Source organism: Thamnophis sirtalis, unplaced genomic scaffold, assembly GCF_051295495.1.
Source record: "Thamnophis sirtalis isolate CommonGarterSnake01/CBP01778 unplaced genomic scaffold, rThaSir2_p1.2 scaffold_9, whole genome shotgun sequence".
Lineage (NCBI taxonomy): Eukaryota > Metazoa > Chordata > Lepidosauria > Squamata > Natricidae > Thamnophis > Thamnophis sirtalis.
Genome location: NW_028261389.1, coordinates 76,127,520 through 76,153,987, shown reverse-complemented (window position 1 = coordinate 76,153,987; position 26,468 = coordinate 76,127,520). Strand labels below are relative to the sequence as shown.

The 26,468-nt window shown below is 45.3% G+C and overlaps 1 protein-coding gene across 2 annotated transcripts in view; it reads left to right on the top strand.

Annotated features, from left to right (window-relative positions):
* Positions 1-421: 421 nt before the first annotated feature.
* Positions 422-26,468, top strand: part of ATXN7L1 (ataxin 7 like 1) — a 64,863-nt gene continuing 38,816 nt past the window's right edge. The window contains exons 1-2 of one of the 2 annotated variants that reach the window (XM_087722317.1): positions 422-640; positions 1,907-1,978. In XM_087722317.1, coding sequence (XP_087578443.1) covers positions 550-640; positions 1,907-1,978 — 163 coding nt within the window. In that variant the 5' untranslated portion in view covers positions 422-549. The remainder of the gene's footprint in view (positions 641-1,906; positions 1,979-26,468) is intronic. The other variant, XM_087722315.1, reaches the window with a different exon arrangement.

Here is a 26,468-nt window from a genome sequence, read left to right as displayed (position 1 = left end):
CCTCACCCAGGACGTCCCGCCAGCCTCAGCTCCTCCCTCCCTGCCCCCCCCCCATCCCATCCCATCCATCCTCGCGCCCACTCCCTCAGAGGGGGGTGGGTGGGGGCGGCTGCTGCTGCTGTGAGGGCAAAGGCTCGGCTTCTCCCGGCGCCACCGCGCCTGCGCCGTGCCGGCCGGGGCGCCGGCTCTGATAGGGAGCAGGGGCTGCCACTTCTCCCCCCCCCTTCCCTCCCTCCCTCCCCTCCCCTCCCCGCGTGGGCGGTGGCGGCGAGGCGAGGGAGGGGAGGCGGCGGCGGAACGTCCCGAGGATGACGTGCGGCGTCCTCGAATCCTGCTCGCGCGCTGGGGCCGCCGGAGGAGGAGGAGGAGGAGGAAGGAAACGGGCAAGGCGGCGCGAGCGGGAGCCGCGCGGCGGCGGCGGCGGCGTGGAGGAGGCGGCTGAGGCGGCGGAGGAGGAGGAAGAGGAGGAGGGAGAAGAAGGAGCAGCAGCTGCTGAGGAGGAGGAAGAGGAGGAGGAGGAGGAGCGGCGCTGCCGCCGCTGCTGCTGCCATGGCGGCCCTGGAGCGGCCCGTGCCCAGTCCCGAGGCTTTCCTGGGGCAGCCCTGGGCCGCCTGGGTGCGGGAAGCCGCCCCCCCGCACAGTAAGACCCCCCCTCCCCCTGCCGCCATGCCGTGGGTGGGGAGGGGGAGCGAGGGAGGGAGGGGAGGCTGGCACGCCTCGCGCTCTTGCACCCCAGACCCCGTGGCGGGGGCGGAGGGGTCGGGCTGAGGGTGGGGGTCGCGGGTGGGTGGGAGGGGAGACGGGGGGGGGAACGGGTGGGAGGGGGAGGAGGTGGAGGGGATGCCCGTGCGGGGATGCAGGGAGAGGGGAGGGAGGGAGTGCTGGGTTTGGGGGCTTGGGCTGCTGGGGCGGAGTGGGGGGCAGTCAGGTCCCTTTGCTCGCTCGCTCTCTCCTCTCTCCTTCACTCTCTCTCATTCTGTCTTTCTGTTTCGCCTTCTCTTCCTCTGTCTCTCTTATTCACTCTTTCTCTCATTCTCATTCTCTCGCTCTCTCTTATTCTCTCTCCTATTCCCCCCTCTCTTTCATTCTTTTTCATTCTTTCTCATTCTCTCACTCTCTTTCATTCTCTCACTCTCTTTCATTCTCTCTCTCATTCTCCCCCTCTGTCTCTCTCTCTTTCATTCTTTCTCATTCTCTCTCTTTCTCATTCTCTCTTTCTCTAACTCTTTCTCATTATCTCTCTCCCTCTCCATCTCTCTGTCTCTCTCTCTTTCATTCTTTCTCATTCTCTTACTCTCTTTCATTCTCTCTCTCATTCTCTCTGTTTCTCATTCTATCTCTCTCTCTCTCATTCTCCCCCTCCCTGTCTCTTTCATTCTTTCTCATTCTCTCACTCTTTCATTCTCTCATTTTCTTTCTCTTTCTAACTCATTCTCTCACTCTCTTTCATTCTCACTCATTCTCTCTTTCATTCTCTCTCATTCACTCTCCCCCTCTCATCCGTTCTCATTCTTTCATTCTTTCATTCTCGTTCTCTCCCCCTCTCTCTGTCTCTCTTTCTCTTTCATTCTCTCTTTCTCATTTTCACTCATTCTCTCCCTCTCTCATTCTCTCTCTCTCTCATTCTCTTTCATTCTCATTCACTCTCCCCCTCTCATTGTATCTCTCTTTCTCATTCTATGATTCTTATGTCATTCACATTCTCTCACACACTCATTCTCCCTGTGTCTCTCATTCTTTTTCTGTCATTCCATTCTCTCTCTCCCTCCCTCCCTCCCTCCCTCCATTTGTCTGTCTCATTCTTTCTCTCATTCTCTCTCTCTCACCCCAGCTGGACCCCCCATGTGGATGCAGACATGCAATCGTTCTCTGATGGTGTTTTTCTCTCCTTCCCCCCCCCCCCCAGGTGTTGACCTAGAAGACTCTGGGAAAGAGGGCGGCAGCAGTGGCCGAGAGGTGATGAGGCTTAATAAAGAAGGTAAGGGGAGGGGGCTAAGGGGGCGGGAGCGGCCTCTTTCTCTTTTTGGGATGTGGGTTTGAAGGTTTCCTTCCCAAGCCAGGTTCCTCCTGCCTCAAAGCCACATGGGTTGTTTGGTAGACATAACCCTGAAGAGGTCTGGGCTTGGTCTTTATACAGATGGCTCTCTTGCCCGGTGAGCATTTCACATGTCAGATATTGTCAAGTCCGTGAGCGAAGTGGCTTTCTTCTGGTTGGCATCTTGTGGTTACTTTTGGACAAGTGTCCATTTGTGGAAGGAAACAATCATTTACCTCATTCCAAATCTGTTAGCTCCCATTACAGCTCCACCATCACAGTAGCCTGTTCCTTGACTTTGTTTTAGTTTTTCTGAAGATAGTGATCATCACCAGATTTTTGGACCCATCTGCATTTTGGGAGCTTCCGTTTTTTCTAGCGATGGACCATCTGATCGCAGGAAGATACCTAGGGTTCCACCACAAAACCGCATTCGACTAAAGCGCGCTCGACGAAACCGCGTACCTGACGTCATCACAGCGCGACGAAAAAAGCACGCTGTGAGCACTAAAGCTAAAATTAACCCCTAAACCTAAACCTAACCCCCCGAAACCTAATCCTAAACCTAACCCTAACCTAACCCTTAACCTAACCCTAAACCTAACCCTTAACCTAACCCTAAACCTAACGCTAACCCTTAACCTAACCCTAAACCTAACCCTAACGCTTAACCTAACCCTAACCCTTAACCTAACCCTAAACCTAACCCTTACCTTGACGTGAATCGGCTTGCTTTCAAAGCGCTTTTTAAAGCGCCCTTTTTTCTCCGCGGTCGCTGTTGTCGCGCTGCTGATGACGTCAGTGACGCGCTTTAATCGGGCGCGCTTTAGTGGACCGCGGTTTTGTCGTGCCACGGATACCTATAAGTGGTTGTATAGAGTTAGACCTTGTAAACTGACTCATGGGCGAGTCCTGCCGGTTTAACAACCGTTTCGATGATTGCGTGCTTTGTGCGCGTGCACAAAGTTTTAACAAAACTTGCCTTCCACAAATAATTCTGGGGAGTCACACAGCTGAGGCGCAGCAATCCACTCTGCTGCGGAAATCAGCTGAGACGATATAGGTAAGTAAAAGCGCAGGGGCAGGAGAGCGAGCCCAGCTGATCGTCGGAACGAACCGGTTCTCCCAAACCGGTCCGAACCGACTGAGTCCCTTGGATGTTTCTCGCAGAACCATCCATTAATGTGATTTTGCAAAAGCTATTCGTGCGCAACCCGTTTGGGGCTGAACGTCCAGTATTCCGATTAGACTAGTAATAAATAACCTTGATAAAAGAGGCAACTTAGATTGCATTGAGGACATACTGACAGGTTTGCTTTGCAATATGTTGTGGGGGGCGGCCTGTTGATATTACTGTAATTCCCCAAAAATAAGACCAGGTCTTGTATTATTTTTATTTTTATTTTTTTGATCCAAAAGATGCATTAAGGCTTATTTTCTGGTTAGGTCTTATTTTCAGGGAAATACAGTACTAAATGTATCCTTCTGGCTGACGATCCTAACCGGAGTTTATTTCTGAGGTAGGGTTTATATTATGAGCATCCTGAAAAATCATGCTAGGGCTTATTTTGCAGGGAAACAGGGTAGTTAGTAACTGGACATTTTGATGCTGTCATCAGCAAAAGCTTAACTTTTAGAATTAGGCGTAAAAAGTGGACTTAATACAGGAAACATGCTGTGTATCGAAAGCTGGACAGGACAGTGTATATTCTGTGTCCATCTTGGCAACTTTAAGACTTGTGGACTTCAACTCCCAGAATTCCCCAGCGAGCCATGCTGGGAGTTGAAGTCCATGGGTCTTAACTTTGCTAAGGTTGGACACCCCTGTTGTAAACCAATCATGCTGAAGTAGTGTCTCACCAACGTCGGCGATAGAGATGTTTTAGGAGAAAATAGCTTATTTTGTTAATGCTTGTTTAGACATCACTCCTCCATCTCTTTTGGGCCCTCTGCTTTTTGTGATTGTAAACCAGAGGTCTTCAAACTTGACAACTTTTAAGACTTGTGAACTTCAACTCCCAGAATTCAATGCTACGCTGGCTGGAGAATTCTGGGAGTTGAAGTCCACAAGTCTTGAAATTGTCAAGTTTGGCAACTCTGGTGTAAACGAATGCCTGTTGTGTTTTAAAAGGCAACCACAAGCATGTTTACTGACAATTAATTGTTGTAGGATTCAGTGTCAATTGTATTCTAGTTTAGCATTGACTTACAACTGGGCCTTATGGAGAATAGTAAAATTTCTAAGTAAATGTTACTATCCAGGCAGTCCTTGACTTGTGACAGCAACTGAGCCCAAAATTGCTAAGGGAGACATTGAGTTTTGCTCCATTTTACAACCCTTCTCTCCACAATTGTTACGTGAATCACTGAAGTTGTTAGTAACACGGTTGTTAAATGAATGTGGCTTCCCTTTGGCTTTGCTTGTGAGAAGGTTGCAAAGGGGATCACCTGACCCTGGGACTCTGCAGCCGTCATATATAGAGGAGTCAGTTGCCAAGTGTCTGAATTTTGATCACCTGGCCCGTCGGAATGCTGGAACAGTCGCAGGTGTGAAAAACGGGCCACGCCACTTTTTTCAGTGTCACTGGAACTTCAAATGGTCACTAAGTGAACTGCCGTAAGTCGAGGACTACCTGTATTTAAGAAAATTAACAAGCTTGTCATATTATTTTCACTGCATTATTGCAGTGCTGAATTTTGATTGCCTACCGGGATGCTGCAGTGGTCCTAAGTGTGAAAAGCAGTCGGAAGTGGCTTTATAACTGAACGGACATCTGTTGTAAGTTGAGGACTACCTATCCTGTAGGCAGAAATACCCCAGAAACTTTGCTCCCATGTTTATGGCCGAGCTGTTTTGATCTTCCGTGGCCTAAACTAACCTACAAATGGGAAGCGGTACTAATGGGCCATATTTCTTGCCCCGCTGACATTAACCATGTTCCGATAACTCAGTTTCCCAAGCCTGAGTTTTTGTTGTTGTGTTGGAAACCAGTTTCTCCCAAGTTGTTTTACAAGCAGATTGTTCTTCAAAGAATATTGCAAAGCTCTGGCAAGTCTAGACAGCAGACCAAAAAGCAGAGACATCACCCTGCCAACAAAAGTGTGTCTAGTCAAGGCTGTGGTTTCCCCAGTTGCAATGGATGGCTGTGAAGGTTGGACCATAAGGAAGGTGCCCACATAACACCGATCCTCCGTGAGCTGCGCTGGCTACCTGTTGATCTCCGGGTGCGCTTCAAGGTGCTACTCACCATTCATAAAGCCCTTCATGGTAGTGGATCTGACTATTTGAGAGACCGCCTCCTGCCAATTACCTCCCTTCGTTCCATCAGATCACATAGAGTAGGCCTCCTTCGAATTCCATCCGCCAGTCAGTGCCGACTGGCGACTACGCGGAGGAGAGCCTTCTCGGTTGCAGCTCCGACGCTTTGGAACGATCTCCCCGTGGAGATTCGCACCCGCACCACCGTCCAGACCTTCCGCACAGCCCTCAAGATCTGGCTATCCCGTCAGGCCTGGGGATAAGATCCTAATCTCGCCCCGCCCGAATGTCGAATGAATGTTGTGTTTTATTGGTTATTTTCCTTTATTCACATTTCTTTTGTGTCCTGTCTTACACTCCCCTCCTATGAAATGTAAGCCGCCCTGAGTCCCTTTAGGGAAAAGGGCAGCCTATAAATGTCAATGAAATGAAATGAAGGCTGAGCGCCAAAGAATGGAGGCCTTTGAACTCTGGTGCTGGAGAAGACTCCTGCATTGAGTCCCTTGGACAGTCAGATGATCCAACCGGTCAGTCCTAGAGGAGATCAACCCTGGCTGCTCTTTAGAAGGCCGGATCCTGAAGAGGAAACTCAAAGACTTTGGCCACCTAAGGAGAAGGAAGGACTCCCTGGAGAAGAGCCTCATGCTGGGAACGATGGAGGGCAGAAGAAGAAGGGGATGACAGAGAAGGAGGTGGCTGGATGGAGTCACCGAAGCAGTCGGCATGAGCTTAAGTGGACTCCAGAGGATGGTAGAGGACAGGAAGGCCTGGAGGAACGTTGTCCATGGGGTCGCGATGGATCGGACACGACTTCACAACTAACAACAACAACATTGATAAGATGTCAATATTTTGAGGAAGTTCTTTTTCTACTTAAGAGTAATTTGGGCTCTTACTGCAATACAGGTAGTCCTCGTTTAGTGACAGTTCAAAGTTATAACGGCATGAAAGGAAGTGACTTGTGACCGTGTTTCACATTCACGACTGTTGCGGCGTCTCTGCAGTCGTGGGTAGCCTACTGCTAGTTTTCGACTTACGACAGTTCGTTTAGTGACCGTTGGAAGTTTCTGGAAAAAAAAGTGAATTAGGAGCGTTTTTCACACTTAACGACCGTTGCGGCCTCCCCATGGCCACGTGATCAAAATTCAGATGCTTGGCAACTGGCTCATATTTATGACGGTTGCAGAATTGTCGTCCCTTTTGCGACCTTCTCCACGAGCAAAGTCCCAACAGGGAAGGCAGATTCACTTAACAACCGTGCTTCTAGCTTGACAGCTGCACTGGTTTCACTTAGCAGATGTGTCAAGAAAGGTGGTAAAACGGGGCAAAAACTCACTTAACAAATGTCTCCCTCGGCAGTAGAAAATTATGATCGTAAGTCGAGGACCACCTGTAACGCTGACATTTAAAACTTGTGGTGGGAAAAGGGTTTACATGTTCCCAGTTACTATTTTAGTGCAGTTGTCGCTTCAAACAATTACTAAATTAATAGTTGCAGGTTGAGGACTGCCATTATTATTACCTCAGCCTGATAGATAGAATACAGAGGATAGTGCAAGAAATGCAAATTTCAGAATCCGGTGCCATTAGCCTAGTATTGATTATATTTTGGAGTTCATGTGGACTAGAAGTTACACAGGGCAATATTAAATATCGTGAACAGTAAGAAGAAAATCAGAGTTGGCCAGCTTCATACAAAATAAAAATTGACCAGCTTCATTCAAAAGTATGAAGCCAGTTGTCCAGTTCTTCCTTAGAAAGCTTGTATAAATGTAGCTCTTGTGATTTGAAAAACCTATTTCGTGTTTTTGTATACTATATTGTACTTAGCTCACTAAGTCGTAAACCGAAGATGATTTAACTAGCTGGAGGCCCTCAACCAGCCTTCCCCTTGAATTATAGGTGATATTTCTTTTGAGCACCGGGTTACATCATGCGGGCTTTTCAATAAAAAGGTTTTGTTTCAAACAATAACTCGGCCACATCCCTAAAAAAAAAAAACAGAAATTGCTGTGGAGATGATAGGTCTTAAATTACATTGTTAACTTCGAGCCAAACAAATGAGGTTTTCATATAAATATCAAGGCTTATCTGAACTCTCTCGTGGCCATTTCTGTGGGATAATCCAAGATTGAGAAATGTGTAGTTAACATGGTAGACTTCTGATAGATAGATAGATAGATAGATAGATAGATAGATAGATAGATAGATAGATGATAGATAAATAAGATAGATGATAGATGAGATAGATAGATGAGAGATGAGATAAATGATTGATAGATAGATAGATCGATAGATCGATCGATCGATAGATAGATAGATAGATTTTAATTGAAAATCTGAAGTTTGAATGCTGTGATTGTTAGTAGAGGCATTGATCTCGACATGTCTCTAAATGCAACTTGGTGATAAAGTAAGCAAATCATTTGTACTAATTTGGACTGTGATGTTTGGTAAAGCGAAATAGTGTTTTAAACATTCCATATTTCTGATTACATCTATAAAAGGATGGAAATGAAACTTTCCTTTCCTTTCCTTCTTCCTTCCCTTCTCTTTCCTTTCCTTTCCTTGCTTTGCCTTGCCTTTCTTTTCTTCCTTTCTTTCCCTTTCCTTCTTCCTTCCCTTCCCTTTCCTTCCTTTTCTTTTCTTCCTTTCCTTTCCTTCTCTTCTACCTTCCCTTCCCTTCCCTTCAGCTCTTCCTTTGAAATGTTCAATAGTTGTATGACAGTAGGGTTCATTTATTTGTTAGATTTATATCTTGCTTTTGGTTCTACAACATAAGGTGACATATCTAGTGTTCCCTTCTCTTTATTTCCCCACAACAACATCCCTGTGAGATAGGTTGGAGTGAGAAAGTGACAGCTCCAAAGCAGTGGTGGGATTCAAATAATTTACCAACCAGTTCTCTGCCCTAATGACCAGCTGGGTAGGCGGGGCTCAGCGTGACCCGACAAATGTGCGCACGTCAAAAGCGCGCCGATGAAACCGCGGTGACAAAAACCGCAACGTCATACATGCACCCACAACAACGGGCCGACAAAACCGCGCCCACAAAAGTGTGATTTCAGTTAAGGTAAGGGTTGGGTTCAGGGTTCTGTTTAGGGTTAGGGTTAGGGTTATTCGGTTGTTATTACTTGTTCATTGAAGGCACGCTTTTGTCGGTGCGCTGTTGTTGGCGCGCTTCTGCGCTCATTTTTCGGCGCGATTTCGAACTCGCGTTTTTTGTCGCCGTGGTTTCGTTGGTGCGCTTTTGTCGAGTGCACATTTGTTAGTGAACCGGGGCTCGGTGATCATGTGAGCATGGCCAAATCAATGTCACTCAGGTCGATGGGCACTTCACCTTAGTTGTTACAATGGTAATAAGGGTTAACTGGAGAGGCAGTTTCTGTAAGCAGGGCAATAAAGATGAGGCTAGAAACAGCACCAGAATGTTTCCTTCCTGCCTTCCTTACAGGGTTAGCCCTGTAAAGTGGGAAAAAACAAAAAGAGATTTCTTCCAACAATTGGTTCTCTGAACTACTTGGAAAGTTACGAACCGGTTCTCCCGAATAGGTGCGAACCGGCTGAATCCCACCACTGGTCCAAAGGATGGATTTGAATGTTGAGTATCCTAACTTACTGCACCACACTGACTCTCTGTCTGGTTAATACTTTGCACACAGACAGTAAAAAGACAGTAAGTGCTTTTTAAAATAACTTAACTTCTAAAGTAAGGTGGAAAAACCGAAAAGTGACACAGTGGCACTTTAACCGTTGTACGTAGATGTTTATGAATAGCTGTCCTCCAACTTAAACTCCTTAGATTTGATAGATTTTATGCCAGTAATCCTGTATTTGTAATCTCTGGAATTTATCATAAGGAGGAGAGTCAGCCACGGGATTGCAACTCTTCCAGTTGTACAAACTTTGATGGAAAAAGCAAGGAAAACCATTTTTGAGATCCTTTTATTTGTCAGATAAAGAAGGAGGAAATCCAACCTGCCTATTTGAGGGCGATTGATCATTTTTAAACATTACAAAAGTTGTTCCCAGATCCCGCTTCTATATTTACAATTTAACTTGTGGGTTTTTCCCCCTAGGGGACAAAAGCAGTTAACAGAGAAAATGGAATATATCTGGATAATATTAAATACACCAGGAACGTATTAAATGTGTTAAGTGTATGGAAGCGTTTAATAAGTTTAGCACGTAGACGGGATCAATGCTGAGCAAATTCCATCCGTCATTCAGCATTGCTGTCTTTAGGTACAGTGTAAATAAGGTCCCGTTTTATTCCCTTAGCATGTCCTGATGGCCACAGACCCAAGACCATAAAGTCTCCTTGGATTCAAGCTTGATTTTTAGTGGCTGTTCTCACCTAAGCTTCACAAAATCATGAAGCAGACTCTTTGTCCGACAAAACCTCTTTTTATTAAGCTAACGTGAAGTCTTCTCATTCACATCCAGCAAACTCCCGGCAAACAGTCTTTCAAGGGTGAATTTCCAACCACAGACCTTATCAAGCTTGGAGAGCTGCCAGGCCGATATCTTCCAAACTCCACGCTGTAGCAGCAATTACTTGGCAAGAAGTCAGGAACAGATCTTCACCCTAATGGATTGAACTAATTGTCTCCTGCAAACTCCACTCCCCTTTCGCTCCTCTTTATTCCCTCTGGGAAGGGCCATTAGTCTCTCAGCATTGTAGTTCTTCTCCGCGGGCTGGCTGGGGGGTGGGGAAATGGGACGGACGCCTCCTACAAGTCCCTGCTGCCCCACCCCCCACCTCAATTTTCAGCCTGGGCGGCCTCCTGCAACACTTTGCCAGCCAAAATGGGGCGTGGGGGGGGCATGTGCGGCTCCCCACACCCCGTTTTGGCTGCCCGAGGCACCGCGAGCCAGTCCTTTGCCATTTCCTGGGCGGCCCCACAGGCTAGATTTAGGCGCCCCGTGGGCCGGATGTGGCCCGCGGGCCTTGAATTTGACACCCCTGCCATACATTTTAGGAAATACCCTTTCCTCTCTTTGCATTTGGAATTCTGCTTTAGTAGTATCAAAGCCAAAGATTATTCATACTTCAGGTGGGATGATTTAATACCCCTCTTAATTACTGAAGGTTGCCGTTTCGGCACTCAACAAAGCTATTAAGGTGATTTATTATTTGTCTTTCGTTTAATGGTCTCTCTGCGTTACTGGTACTCGTGGATTCTTCTGAGCAATTTTTAGTGAGCCTCTGCTGATTATCTCATTCCGTGAGATGCAGCCGAAGGACAAGGGACCTTTGTTGGTTCGCCCGGTGAATCTAAATATAAATTTGCACGGTACAAGTAGAACATTCGCTCCACAATTTTAATTGTCTGCCCGTTTTTTATTGCACTTCTTATATAGGCGCCATATTTCCTGGCTGAGAAGTAAATCGCTCACTTCAGAAACAGTCCATCGGTGTTTGTATACTTCCTTGTCTAAACCAGTAAAAATTATTCCCCCCTAATCTCCCCCCCCCCCCAAAAGCAGTTAAATTTCACTTTTTTTGTAAAGGGGATGCAACTTCTGCTAATGACACAGCCTATTCAGTCCTGATGTGGCCGCCATACTTTCTAAGTTGCAATTTGCAGTAGATCCAAAAGCAGCGGGCTGTTCTGAGGCTTCCCAAAATCACGAAGCCGACTCCTTGTCCCGATAAAATCTCTTTTATTTAGGTTAATGGGAATTCCTCTCCAGCAAAGTCCCGGCCAACAGTCTTTCAAGAGATTTCACGACAGACCTTGATCAGGCTTGGAGAGCTGCCAGGCCGATATCTTCCAAACTCCACGCTGTAGCAGCAATTACTTGGCAAGAAGTCAGGAACAGATCTTCACCCTAATGAATTGAACTAATTGTCTCCTGCAAACTCCACTCCCCTTTCGCTCCTCTTTTATATCCTCTGGGAGGGGCCATTCACCATCCACCTGTGGCTTTACCCCCGAGTCGCCTGCTGTTCCTTAGCTGTTCTCCTGGCAGCTCTGCACATGCGCACACTGGGAACAGGGTCCAGCTGTTCTTCTGCCCCACTGATCTCCGACTCTGAAGGCAGCTGGTAACTGTTGGACGGCCCTGGCCCCATATCTGTCTCCGACTCAGAGAGCCTTCCCCAGACTCCAGGACTGGCCATGTTCCTCCCCAACTGCTCCACTGTCTGAGTCTGCCACCAGCTCCTCTGCCCACTGGCGGGCCACCACACAGGTCTCAACGTACAACCCCAAGCGAGCCCAACTCATTGAACTAAGTGTGACAGCTGTTAAGTGAAATTTGTCCCATTTTACCGCCTTTCTTGCCAGAGCTGTTAAGGGGAATCGCTGCAGTTGTTAAGTTAGTAACACCGTTGTGAAGTGAATCTGGCTTCTTCATTGACTTGGCTTGTCGTAAGGTCACAAAAGGGGACACTACGACCGTCATAAATATGAGTCAGTTGCCAAGTGTCTGAATTTGGATCACATGACCGTGGGAATGCTGCAGTGGTTCTCAGTGCGAAAACGATGTCACTTTTTCTAGGTGAGAACTATCGTATTTTTCGGAGTATAAGACACACCTTTTTCCCTCAAAAAAGGGCGAAAATCTGCGTGCGTCTTATACACTGAATACAGCATTTTTTGTCTCCCAAAACCCCACCCCCTTTGCAAAAATGGCCGGGTATAGCCTTCAGGAGGCTTCCAGAGTGCTCCTGGGGGCTGGGGAGGACAAAAATGAGTGAAAAACAGGCCGTTTTTTGCTCGTTTTTGCCCCCCAGCTCTCAGAAGCACTCTATAAGCCGCCTAAAGGCTATGCATGCCTTTTTTGCTCGTTTTTTGCCCCCAGGAGCACTCTACAACCTCCTAAAGGCTATGCATGCCCCTTTTTTTTGACAAAAAAACGGGACTGTTTTCATGAAAACTGGGCTGATTTTGGGCGGCCTGCAGAGAGCAAAAAACTTTTTTTTTTTTAATTTGCCTCTTCAAAATCTTGGTGCGTCTCATACTCGAAAAATACCTGCCTTCTTTATCACAGATGTATTAGGGAAAAAACGATATGAATAAATATATGAATAAATGAACCAGCGAACGAATGAAGGATTTTTTTCCCCTCTCGCTGTTCTCGCTCTTCTTCGTGAGCTGACTGTGTGGGCTCGGATGTCGATGCCCCTGTAGTTACATTAGGAATACCAGGATATCAAGGGGTGGCTGGTTAATTTTTCCAAATAATATAGCAATAGTTAGCAATAGTTAGACTTATATACCGCTTCATAGGGCTTTCAGCCCTCTCTAAGCGGTTTACAGAGTCAGCATATTGCCCCCAACAATCCGGGTCCTCATTTTACCCACCTCGGAAGGATGGAAGGCTGAGTCAACCTTGAGCCTGGTGGGATTTGAACAGCCGAACTGCTGAACTGCTGTCAGCTGAAGTAGCCTGCAGTGCTGCATTTAACCACTGCGCCACCTCGGCTCTATATAAAGAGAATTCCGAGGGTGCAGAAAATGGACACCCCTAAGGAAAATTTTGCTTCTTACCATTGCTTTAAAGAAAGAATTGGCAGACAGCAGATTTTATTTTATTCCATTTTTTTTTTTTTTTGCCATTTTGCTTTGGTCGAAGAATTGTGCGAGAGCCGAGATGGTGTCTCAGTTTTTAAGGAGGGACTTAAATGAAGAAGAACCGTAGTCCTTATGATATGTGAGCCAATTAATAATGAAGTAAACATTTGAAGAAATGGAAGAGGGTGGGGGTGGGGGAGATATTATTTGAAAAATATGTTCTCCCATATGTTGCTCTCATCCAGGGTGAGTTTGAAACCGATTTGGCAGTGGTGCTTTTAATTTGGTTAAATCACTTACAGGACGGGATTATTAAAAGTAACATTTTTTAAGTTCCGGGAGGATAAGCTGGGGAAATATAGTGATTCTGAAATGGCTGGCTCAGCTGTAAGAATTAATAATAGCCTTTCTTTGCTTTGATTCTCCAAATGCCACGAGGGCAAATTAGCAACAATAAAACATAAAACGAGCAAAGGAAACGGTACTGAAATGTAAGCTATTGTTACGTTTTGAAAATTTAGGACAATGAGGTTTTGATTTTATGCATTAATACTTTTAATGTGGCTGCGTAAGTTTAATAGCGCATGAGGGGTCTGGTGGGTGGGAGCAGGAACGGTAGCAAAAAAAAAAACATTCAATTTTGAATAAGCTGGGGGGTAAATCAGCATTCCTGTTGACTGATGAGGGATCTGTTTCCAAGGCTTCAATCACTTTCCTGGCTGTTTTTGTACCTGCTCGTCCAACAACCTTAGTAGTGGCAAAATTGAATGGCCCAAGCGCTCTGCCAGTGAAAACAGGCTCCTGAGCGCCATTTTCAGCTGGGATGGCCTCCTGTAACCCTCTGACAGTGAAAACTGAGCTTGGGAGAACTCCGTTTTCACTGGCAGAGTCACTTCAGGCCAATCCTTCGCTATTTTCAGGTTGGACTCGTGAGCCAGATCCAAGCACCTCGCGGGCTGGATCCGGCCCCGGAGTTTTAAGTTTGACACCCCTGCCCTAGGCCTTCCCCACCCTGAGATACCTCATGTGCACTTAACGAACCACGCATTTGCCCACGCATTAAATGCCCACACAAACAAGCATTTGCCCGCGCATTAAATGAGCGAATGTGTGGGCGAAAGCAGGGAGTGACTTCCCATTAACTTTGCTTGTCGGAAGGTTGCAAAAGGGGAACACATGACCCCGGGACACTGCAACTGTCGTAAATATGAAACAGTTGTCAAGCATCCAAAATGAAAATCGCATGACCATAGGGATGCTGCAGTGGTCATAAGAGTGAAAAATGATCATGAGTCACTTTTTTCAGTGCCGTTGTAACTTGGAATGGTCACTAAACTAACTGTCGTAAGTCAAGGGCGACTTGTATAGCCTATTTTGATCGGAGACCTTCCTTGGGTTCTCTAACAGGTCATTTTTTAAAATATATTTGAGTACTTTAGGATTATTAAATGGGTAACCTAATGTAGTGAGATCATAAAAACGTGAAGCCATCCTAAATATGATTGTTTACCACTTGAATAATTATTTTGGAGGCTGTGGAAGAGGATAGGAGGAAGCTTGTGATGATTTAATATACGAGAACTTTTATTGTTTTACTTAGATGTTGTAATTTCCCTCTTCCAGATGAGGTTTCCAAGTCGGCCTCCCCGTGTTGATAAAGTGATCCTATTAATCTGAAAATAGATGTGCTTCCCTCAGGCTGTTTGTGATAGCAAAGTTATACAGCACGGAATGAATTTCACTGTTTCTTCACAGTGGCTGGGATGATATTGCAATTTCTTTTTTTCTTTTTTTAAAAAAAGAACTGGATTGGTATATTGTTGAAGGAGTGACAGGAGCAGATTTTCTGTCTGCATACAGGTGTGGAGGTGTTGTTGTTAGTTGCGAAGTTGTGTCTGACCCATCGCGATCCCATGGACAACGTTCCTCCAGGCCTTTTTTCGTTTCCGCCAATAGTTAGTAGGCTGGATTGTGGATTATGAGCCGAGGTGGCGCAGTGGTTAAATGCAGCACTGCAGGCTACTGCTAGATCAGCAGTTCAGCGGTTCAAATCTCACCGGCTCAGGGTTGACTCAGCCTTCCATCCTTCCGAGGTGGGTAAAATGAGGACCCAGATTGTTGGGGGCAATATGCTGACTCTCTGTAAACCGCTTAGAGAAGGCTGAAAGCCCTATGAAGCGGTATATAAGTCCACTGCTATTGCTATTGCTATTGTCTCTCTGTATGAAATTCTTGAATAAAAAGAAAACACAACATACCACTGGATTTGTTGTGGGCCTTTTAATTAATCCTTTTATTATTAGGGAATGTATAATGTATGAAATTATAAAGGTTTTGGAAGGAAGGGAGAGCTTTTACCAGTTCCTTCTAGTCCTTTGGGATCAATTATGACCCCAAAGGCATGGAGCGGTTATGATTGAATTTTGCAAGGCAAGCTTTATTGTAGGAAATCTATATTTTAATTGCAATTTATCCAGAAATTTTTAATTGTGTTTTGCCTCTTTGCCAGCTCGGCGAGCTTTAAAATGTAATAGATATTTAGAATTTGGCCTTTATCAGTGTAGTTTCTTTAGTAGGGGGTGACACGATAGCAGAGTTCCAATATTTGAAGGGTTGCCACAAAGAAGAAGGAATCAAGCTATTCTCCAAAGCACCTGAGGGCAGGACAAGAAGGATTGGATGGAAACTAATCAAGGAGAGAAGAAACCTAGAACTAAGAAGAAATTTCCTAACAGAACAATTAATCAGTGGAACAACTTGCCTCCAGAAGTTGTGAATGCTCCAACACTGGAGGTTTTTAAGAAGAGATTGGAGAAGTTAAGGTAAGGGTTATGTTTAGGGTTAGGGTTAGGTTTAGGGTTAGCATTACGTTTAGGGTTAGGTTTAGGGCTAGGTTTAGGGTTAGGTTTAGGGTTAGGTTTAGGGTTAGGTTTAGGGTTAGTTTTACAGCGCGCTTCTGTCGCCACGCTGTTGTCGGCGAGATTCAGCGCTCATTCGTCGGAGCGCTTTAGAACTCGTGGTTTTGTCACTGCGGTTTAGTCGGGCGCGGTTTTTTCATTTGCTCTTTTTTCGTTGAACCTTCTGAAATAGTATAGAGATTCCTGCCTCAGCAGAGGGTTGGGCTAGATGACCTCCAAGTTCCCTTCCAACTCTGTTATTCTGTTAGTAATTAGATTACTTTGTAGCAGTTTTACATTATTTATATTTGTGTGTGTGTGTGTGTACATATACACACATAGAGACACATCATCTGAAATCAAGTAGACATTAAAAATCTAGGTTCAAGTGCAATTTGTAAAATGCAGAAGATTAATAGCAATGCAGACTTAGTAAATAGTTTGACTGTGTGGAGGGAATTATTTGTTTAGCAGAGGGATGGTGTTTGCGAAAAAAACTTCCTCTGTCTAGTTGTCTTGGTGTGCAGTGCCCTATAGCGTCGTTTTGAGGGTAGGAGTTGAAACAATTTACGCCCAGGATGCGAGGGGTCTGTAGATATTTTCACAGCCCTCTTTTTGACTCTTGCAGTGTACAGGTCCGTGATGGAAGGCAGGTTGGCAGCCATTGTTTTTTCTGCAGATCTGATTATCCTCTGAAATCTGTGTCTGTCTTGTTGGGTTGCGGAGCCAAACCAGACAGTTACGGAGGTGCAGATGACAGGCTCAATCATTCCTCTGTGGAACTGAATCAGAAGCTCCTTGGGGCAGTTTGAGCTTCCTGAGTTGGCGCAGGAAGAACATTCTTTGTTGTGCTTTTTTGATGACGTCTTTGATGTTAGGTGTCCATTTTAGGCCTTGAGATATGATAGAACCTAGAACATCTACGGAGGTAACGGTTATGACAGAACTATTGTCCTTGCCATGCCAAGGATAAACACGAAATATACCTGTACATTCCCAAGTGGAAGGCAACTTAAATAAGATTTGCTTCCAAATATGTGTCTGAAGAGTTTGCTTTTTCATCGGAGCGACCGGCGCTTTTTGCTCTTCGAAACGGAAGCTTTTACGAGATTAGCCAGGCACCAAAACCATTGGCGAACGCACAACTTTAGTATGTCATCGTTGTTTCATTGAATGAAATGTCAGCGAACTTAGCTGGCCTGTTTATTGATTGCCTCTTTGGCTTCCTTGCTTAATCAGATTTCCTTGCTCTACACAAAGTGCTCTCTGGCTGTGAAGTTTGTGCAACCTCTTGGCCGAATGCCTTCTTGGTCTGGGGAAGGGTGGTTTTGCACGTTGCGTTTCCTTGAGTATTTGCACATACCCATTGGTGAACACTCTCTAGGCCAGTGTTTCTCAACCTTGGCAACTTGAAGATGTCTGGACTTCAAGTCCCAGAATTCCCCAGCCAGCATTTGCTGGCTGGGGAATTCTGGGACTTGAAGTCCAGACATCTTCAAGTTGCCAAGGTTGAGAAACACTGTTCTAGAGGTAGAAAACTCCATATCTTCATCACTGGATTATTCCACTGTTATATCCACTGTACTTTTTTTTCTCTTTTATTTAAGCAAAATCCAGGGAGCTGCAATATTTTCTGGTCTAATTTCAGTGACAATGAAAAATAGCTCCTGACTATTTTAGGGTACCCTTTTGTCTACCACAACATTAGTATCATACCTCCTCTCAGTTTTCTTTTCTCCAGGTTGAACGTTCCACTTTGCTTCAACCTATTTCCCCTTAATTTCCTTTGTCTTCTTCCTTCCGGCGCCCAGAATCATACGCCGTGTTCTAGGTACAACCTTATACCACACAGTAGTGCAAAATAAGTACGTCACATGTCTTAGATCAGAGGTGTCAAACACAAGGCCCGTGGGCCGGATCCGGCCCGCGATATAGTCGTATCCGGCCCACGATGTCGTATCTGGCCCGCGATGTATCCGGCCTGCGGGGCCTTCCTGGAAAATGTAAGGGGCTGGCCCATATTGCTTCGGCCGAGTCTTCCCGATTGAGAAGAAGAATCATCGGGCCGGCGTGTCTCCGTCTCCTTCTACTCAATGCGAAGAGAGATAATCCGGCCAGTGTGGCTTCAGCCCCGTTTACCCAATGCAAAGAGGAAACATGCCAGCAGTTTGGGGAGTGGTGTCAAGCTGGCCATGCCCACCCTGATGGCCACGTCCCCCCCAGGTCAACCACAGCCCTGATGAAATTGAGTTTGACACCCCCATCTTAAGATTCATTGCTTTTTCCAATGCAACCCTAAAGCACATCAACCATTCCACCAGATATCTCCCATTGTTGGCATATGTTCAGTTCATCATTAGTGGTCACACCTATGCGCTTCGATGCCGTCTTTCCAAGCGACAACACTCTCCTCATGCGAATGTGCCCTACATTTTTTCCCTCCCTAAATGTAAGATTGTACATTCTGCTGATGGTATCTTGTTCCTCTTGGACCAGCCTTCCCACCCATTTAGGTTAAGATTACAATCGTGTGTTGTCATCTTGGGTGTTAGTTAAGTCGATAGCCACCCACACCAGTGGTCGGATGCTGCCGGTTTAACAACCAGTTCGGTGAGCACATGCTTTGTGCGCACACATGCTTCTTGTGCACACATACAATGCTGAAAATGGAGCATTTAGAAGCTCAGCTGCTTACCTTCCAAGTCAGCGATGGTAAGTAGAACAGCGAGGGGGGGGGGAAATCAGCTGTGCCGCGCGATTGAGATGAGCTAGAAATCAGGAAATAAAGGACAGGACGGGGCAGGGGCGTGTCGGCGGGGCCAACTGGAGCTACCGGTTTGCCCAAACCAATACAAACCAGCTGTTTATCACCTTTGACCCACACCCAATTTTGTTCCATCGTAGTGTTTGACCCCGAGAAATATTCCGGTGGTACCTAATAAGCAACTTCTCTCGGACTTGATGTCGAGCCCATAACGCTAGTTATCTGATTGAGGTTAGCCAAGCATTTGTGGACCTGTTCTACCGTAGGTGTGCAAATAAGAACGTTGTGTGTCATCTCACAATCTTTCCCGAAAACAAGAGTAAATTATAGCCACTGTGTACTTTTTACCTTATTTAACTTTTGATAGAGAAAAGTTTCACCAACTCAAGTGAAAAATCTATTGGGCATGTTGTTTTTTTGGCAGAAATTAGCCTTCCAAGGTGGCCTTGGTAACCTCCTATCGCAACCACTTCATGGTTTCCTGCGAAGCTTCAGTAATTGGCTTTATCTACTTCTTCTGACTGATTAGCTTATCTGTAACAAACTCCTACCAAGAGGTCCCTCCTGGTAATTAGCCTGTTTAATTTAATCCAGATGCTTTCTCTACTTGAAGTACCATGAATTCAGAGAACCTTATGGAGGTAGATTCATTCCAGATTCACAATACCTCAGGGTCCCCACGTTTGTGTAATTCTTATTACATTTAATCCTTGCCATTGTGGCCCATGAGATTCAGCCGGTACTTTGGTATGAAGATCTAATGGGGACAATGCCTCTCTCTTTCTTCTTTATATCTTTCCGTATTTCTTTTGTAAAACTAGTACCGTGTTTTCCCCAAAATAAGACAGGGTCTTATTTTCTTTTGAACCCTAGTCTAAGATAAAAATGCTGAGAATGAGCAATAGAGGTAGTTCTTACAACAGTTCATTGAGGGACAATTCGAAGTTATAACAGCACTGGAAAAAAGGGGCATATGATCATTTTTCACACTTACGACCAGTGCAGCACCTTGATGGTTGCGTGATCAAAATTCGGATGCTTGGCAATGGACCCACATTTGCCTTGTCCCGGGATCACGCAGTCCCCTTTTTACACCCTTCTGACAAGCAAAGTTATCAAGGGAAGCCATATTCACTTTAATTCACTTAACAACTGTGGCGAGTAAGGTTGTAAAATGGGGCAAAATTAACTGAACATCTGCTTCGCTTAGCTACAAAAAGTTTGGGTTCATTGGTGGTTTATAAGTCAAGGACTTACCGTATTTTTCGGAGTATAAGACGCACCAGAGTATAAGACGCACCAAGATTTTGAAGAGGCTATTTTTTTTTTAAAAAGGTCATGAATAGCCTTTAGGGGGCTTGTAGAGTGCTTCTGGGGAGTGGGGGTGGGTGGGGCAAAAACGAGCAAAAAACGGCCCATTTTTCTCTTATTTCTGCCCTCCCCAGCCCCCAGGAGCACTCTGGAAGCCTCCTAAAGGCTCTGCACGGCCATTTTGGTGAAGGGGATGGGGTTTCGGGAGGCAAAAAGTGCTGTATTCAGTTTATAAGACGCACCCAGATTTTCAGCCTCTTTTTTGAGGGAAAAGGGTGCGTCTTATACTCCTAAAAATACCTTTCTTTTAAAGAAAGATTGTTGATCTTTGTGGCAACAGGACAGGATTGTGAATTGAGTATTACTTTTACATTGATAACTGGGTAGAGGCGCGATCGATTGCTTGCAAGTTTAAAGAATTACTTAGATCCCACGTATGAATGGATGGAAAACTCCAGTAATAACTGACCCCTTTATTTTCAGGGTTTTTTATTACACAGGAAAGGTTTTTCCAGCATTACGCTCTTCTTTAAAAATACAGATAACTGGCCTGAGTTTGGCGTTGAGATTTTAAGTCATAAAACAATGCCAGTTTGTAATGTACTCCTAGTACATTAACTAATGCGATATTACTGAAAATAATATTACTTTGTGGCTTCTCTGACTGTAATGCTGCTTTGCTAAATGCATGGTTTTGTTTAATGTTTAGTTTATTAGTCATAATAAAGTAGCTCTTGGCTGTTTTATTGCTTGCACTTTACTCATGCAGAGCCAGGAAGGTTAGTATCTTTGCTTCTAAAAATGCCTGTGTATTTTGTGTAGTGTTTGCAGGAATGAGACCATAGATAACAGAATAACAGAGTTGGAAGGGGCCTTGGAGGTCTTCTAGTCCAACCCCCTGCCTAGGCAGGAAACCCTATACCACTTCAGACAAATGGCTATCCAACATCTTCTTAAAGACTTCCAGTGTTGGGGCATTCACAACTTCTGGAGTTAAGTTGTTCCACTGATTAATTGTTCTGTCAGGAAATTTCTCTTCAGTTCTAAGTTGCTTCTCTCCTTGATTAGTTTCCATCCATTGCTTCTTGTTCTGCCTTCAGGTGCTTTGGAGAATAGTTTGACCCCCTCTTCTTTGTGGCAGCCCCTCAAATATTGGAACACTGCTGTACTTTTCTTAGCGCTCAATTATAAGACAGGACGACTACAAATTAAATTGTTATGTTCTCCTCCCCCTCCACTTAAAATATCGTCAGATCATTCAACACAGATGCATCATTAGATTATCTTTGGAGAAATGGCTTTGGGTTCCTGATTTATTAAAAAGCAGAAACGTTGTTGTTTTTCCCAGTCACAGATTACCACTGTAATCAATCTGAACAGGGACCTGAAGTTCCAAAATTGTGTCGGCTGGTTAACCATAACTGGACTTCTGTAGTAGAACCCTTCATCTAAAGGAAATCAACCCTGAGTGTTTTGGGGAAGGGCAGGTACCGAAGCTGAAGCTCAAAGACTTTGGCCACCAAACGAGAAGTGGGGACCCCTTGGGGAAGAGAAGATGGAAGGCAGGAGGAGAAGAGGACGGCAGAGGAGGAGATGGTTAGAGAGGGTCAACGACACAACGAATGTGAATTTGGAGAAACTCTTGTGTGACCATGGAGGACAGGGTGGTCTGGCGTACTATGGGCCATGGCAGGGGTCTCCAACCTTGGCAACATTAAGACTTGTGGAGAGATGAAAAGAGACAACCACAACAATAGAAAAAGAAAGGAAGAGAGAGGAAGAGAAGAGAGGAGAGGGAAAGAAGAGGAAAGGAGAGGAAGGCTGGAAGGGATAAAAAGAGGAGAGAGGGTAGGGAGGAGAAGAATAAGAGAGGAGTAGGGGAGAGGCAAGGGAAAAAAGGAAAGGGAAAGGAGAGGAGGAAAGAAGAAAGTAGAGGAGGGAGAAAAGAAAGAAAAAGTAGGGTATAGGATGGTAAGCAAAGCAATCCGGAATGTATATTATATATGGAAAAATAAATGTATAAAAGTGATAAATATAAATAAATAACTATGTGAATGTATATCTGTTACTGTATGTAAGAGATTAAAAAAAAACTTTTTGACAAAAAAAAAGACGTGGACTTCAACCCCCCAGAAATCTTCAGCCAGAAAAGCTGGAAGTTGAAGTCCACAAGTCTTAAAGTTGTCAAAGTTGGAGACCCCTGCTCCATTGGGGTCCTGAAGAGCTAGACATGACTTAGCGACTGAACCACGAGACCACCACACCTATTTCAAATAGCTGTAAATCCATTTATTTATTTTTAGATGAAAACTTGTTCTATTTCATACCCTATGTTGTGGGGTTCAGTTGTCATGTATCTTGTAAAGGAGTATTTATTTAGCTCTGGCCAGCGGGGCTGCCCTAGAAACAGTGAAAGACCGGCCTGCAACCCTCTGCCAGTGAAAACGGGCTCCTGAGTTCTGTTTTCTGCTGCTACGGCCTCTTGCAACCCTCTGTCAGTGAAAATGGGCTCCTGAGCTCCGTTTTCAGCTGTGACAGCCTCCTGCAACCCTCTGTCAGCGAAAACAGGCTCCTGAGTTCCGTTTTCTGCTGCTACGACCTCCTGCAACCCTCTGCCAGCAAAAATGGGCTCCTGAGTTCCGTTTTCTGCTGCTACGGCCTCCTGCAACGCTCTGTCAGTGAAAATGGGCTCCTGAGCTCCGTTTTCAGCTGTGACAGCCTCCTGCAACCCTCTGTCAGCGAAAACAGGCTCCTGAGTTCCGTTTTCTGCTGCTACGACCTCCTGCAACCCTCTGCCAGCAAAAATGGGCTCCTGAGTTCCGTTTTCTGCTGCTACGGCCTCCTGCAACGCTCTGTCAGTGAAAATGGGCTCTTGAGCTCCGTTTTCAGCTGTGACAGCCTCCTGCAACCCTCTGTCAGCGAAAACGGGCTCCTGAGTTCTGTTTTCTGCTGCTATGGCCTCCTGCAACCCTCTGCCAGTGAAAACGGAGCTCAGGAGTCTGTTTTCACCGGCAGAGCGCTCAGACTACGAAAGGCGCCCCCGACATGAGTGACATCGAGCTGGTCACATCCTCCCTGCCCCTCCCTCCCCCAAGGTCCAACCCTGATGCGGCCCTCAATGAAATCGAGTTTGACACCCCCGTTTTGAGGGCTCAGTTTACCCTTACTAAAGTGAGCACCGCGTAAAATTATTGAATAATAACTGTTCAGAGAAGGATAGGGAACAGTTGGGTTTGTAAACGTGGCTTCTATTTTTATAGCCTCCTTCCACTTCGAGAGCACTGAAGTGTTTTTTTGCTGTGCTTCTCAAAATATAACACACCATGTTCATTCTGTGTGTAAAAAAAAAATAATCCCTCCAAATTCTTCCAGAAGTATATTGGAGACTTTATATTGATATTTTTTTTGGCATGAGGGTTTATAGCATCATTATACAAAGGGCTACACCGATTTCTTATTAGTAACGTTCTTTGCAGAGAAATGCCCCATTGGGGATATTAGTGGCATCCTTCCATTGTTTCCTGTGACGCCGAGTGTTTAACCTTGTGATTTTAAATATTTCCTAGGTTTGTATTCCTTTATTTTCTCCCCCCCCCTTCTGTGGCATTTGTGGCACGACAAAACCGCGGTCCACTAAAGCACGCCCGATTAAAGCGCGTCGCTGACGTCATCAGCAGCGCAACAACAGCGACCGCGGAGAAAAAAGGGCGCTTTAAAAAACGCTTTGAAAGCAAGCCGATTCACGTTAAGGTAAGGGTTAGGTTTAGGGTTAGGTTAAGGGTTAGGGTTAGGTTTAGGGTTAGGTTAAGGGTTAGCGTTAGGTTTAGCGTTAGGTTGAGGGTTAGGTTTAGGGTTAGGTTTAGGGTTAGGTTAAGGGTTAGGTTTAGGGTTAGGTGTTAGTTTTAGCTTTAACGCTCACAGCGTGCTTTTTTCGTCGCGCTGTGATGACATCAGATACGCGGTTTCGTCGAGCGCGCTTTAGTCGAACACGGTTTTGTGGTGGAACCGTGGCATTTTGATCACCCAGTTAGGATTCTCTTTATTTGTCAAAAGCTTGTGACTAAATCAAACCGATACTTAATATTATTAGACGAGAGATTCACAACCACGAAGTTTTTCTCCAAGCATTCAAGAAACTGAAATAGGGAACAAACAAATCCGATTTCCGAGGAAAAGAAATACAGGTGTTTTTCTTGGGGTTTACGATTTAACACAGGTGCTGGAATATTTTGAAAGCTACGCTTGTGCAATACAGCTAGGATCAACCCAAACTATTTCCGTGAACATGTTAGATACTCAGTAAATCTTTGCTCTCTAAGAAGGAAAATTGTGATCCTCATGAAATATTGTACATATAGGTAGTCCTTGACTTTGTTTAGTGATTGTTCGCAGTTAATAACAGCACTGAAAAAAAAAAGACTAATCACTGTGTTTACACTTCCGACTGTTGCCTTGCATCATCCCCATGCTACGACGTGATCAAAATTCAGACAGTTGGCAACAGCCTCATATTTATGACGGGTTATGTGGTCCCCTTTTCTGACCTTTTGACTAGCAAAGCTAACGGCGAAGCTACTTTTAATTAACAACTGTGTTAGCCGAGGTGGTGCAGTGGTTAAATGCAGCACTGCAGGCTACTTCAGCTGACTGCAGTTCTGCAGTTCGGCTGTTCAAATCTCACCGGCTCAGGGTTGACTCAGCCTTCCATCCTTCCGAGGTGGGTGAAATGAGGACCCAGACTGTGGGGGCGATATGCTGACTCTGTAAACCGCTTAGAGAGGGCTGAAAGCCCTATGAAGAGGTAGATAAGTCTAACTGCTATGGCTATGGCTTTTTTCCCCAAGTTTTTTTTTATTAGTGTATACATTTTTATATGATAAAATAAAAGTAACAACAAGAGAATTCATGGAATAATTGAATAACGGTAGATTGCAACCTAATATAAATGTCTATTATTATTATTAGAAAAACATAAGTTGATTGAAAGTCATAATTATGATTAACTATCAGTTTTACGTGTATTAGAATGTATGTGACACTCAGGTACCACACTGTTCACACATTGATTCAGTCTATTTCTACAAACAAAAAAACAACTGGGTCTTAACAACTGCAGTCATTCACTTAACAACGGCAACAAACGTGGTAACATGGGGGCAGAACTCGTTTAACAACTGGCTTGCTTAGGAGTGGAGATTTTGGGTTGTGGTTGTAAGTCTCTGGTACTTGAGAGACCGCCTGCTGCCAATTACCTCCCAAAGACCCATTAGATCACACAGGGTTGGCCTCCTCCGGGTTCCGTCTACTAGCCAATTCCACCTGGCTACTACCCGGGGGAGGGCCTTCTCTGTGGCAGCTCCGGCCCTCTGGAACGAACTCCCCGCAGGGATTCAGACCCTCACCTCTCTCCAGGCCTTCTGAAAAGCCGTCAAAACCTGGCTTTGCCGGCAGGCCTGGGGTTGATGAGTTCCCCTCCCCTCTCGACTTGTGTGGTTGTGTGATTCTTGCCTATTTTAATTATTTGTATTCTGTTTTATGTTCCCCTTTCCCCCTTTTGAGTTGTTCGCCGCCCTGAGTCCCCTCCTGGAGAAGGGCGGCATACAAATAATAAAATTCAATTCAATTCAATTCAAGTCGAGGTCTACGGCAGTTCACTAGATTCATTTTACTGTAAAACATAACCATACTTCTTGACAGAAAGATCTGTAGACCAGTGGAAATTTGGCTAGTGAAAGTTATGGGATGCCCATCATTGAATATTATGAAGAAGGGACCAATTGGTTTTCTTGCACACTGCGAAATATTGAACTAGATTGTCTTTGTGGTGTCTTCCAATTCCACAATTCCGTGAATCTGGGACTTTTGGAAATTGGATGCAACCTGTTTGCCATCCGCTGTTGCATTCAAAATACAGAATAATAAAGTTAGTTGGGGCCTTGGAAGTCTTCTAGTCCAGTGGTGCGTGGGAAAAGTTTGGTGGTCCGCAGAATTTTTTTTGCATTTTTTTATATTGCACTAAATCAGGGGTCCTCAAGCTACGGCCCCTGGGCCGGATACAGCCCGCCGAAGCAATTACTCTTGCTCGCTGATGGGATGGGGTCCTTCAGGCACTTAGCTTGGCTGCCTGTTTAGTATCTCCAGCTCTTCCCTCCCTCCTTTCCTGAGAGTCCCAGCACTTCAGTGAGCGGTGAGCAAAACTTCGGTCAGGCTCCTCAAAAGACAGTGTTTGCAGGGGGCCGATCCAGCATCCGGGCTGGCTACAAGACAAACATTCATTCTTGGCCGCATTTGAGATTCCTAGCTGCAATGGAGAGCAAACCTAGGGTTGACCCCAGGCGCTTTTCCCCACTAACAGGTGGCTAAGTTAAGTGCCTGAAGGACCCCATCCTGCCACTAATTCAAATTAGCGGTCCACAGGGTTTAAAATTATGAATTTAGTGGTCCCTGAGGTCCAGAAGGTTGGTGACCCCTGTTCTAATCCACCCCCTGCTCAAGCAGGAGAACCTATACAATTTCAGATAACTGGCTGTCCAATCTCTTCTTAAAGACCTTCAGTGATGGAGCACCCTCAACTTCTGAAGTTCCACTGGTTAATTGTTTTGCCAGGAAATTTCTCCTTCGTCCTAGGTTGCTTCTCTCCTTGATTAGTTTCCATCCATTCCTTCTTTGTGTTGCCTTC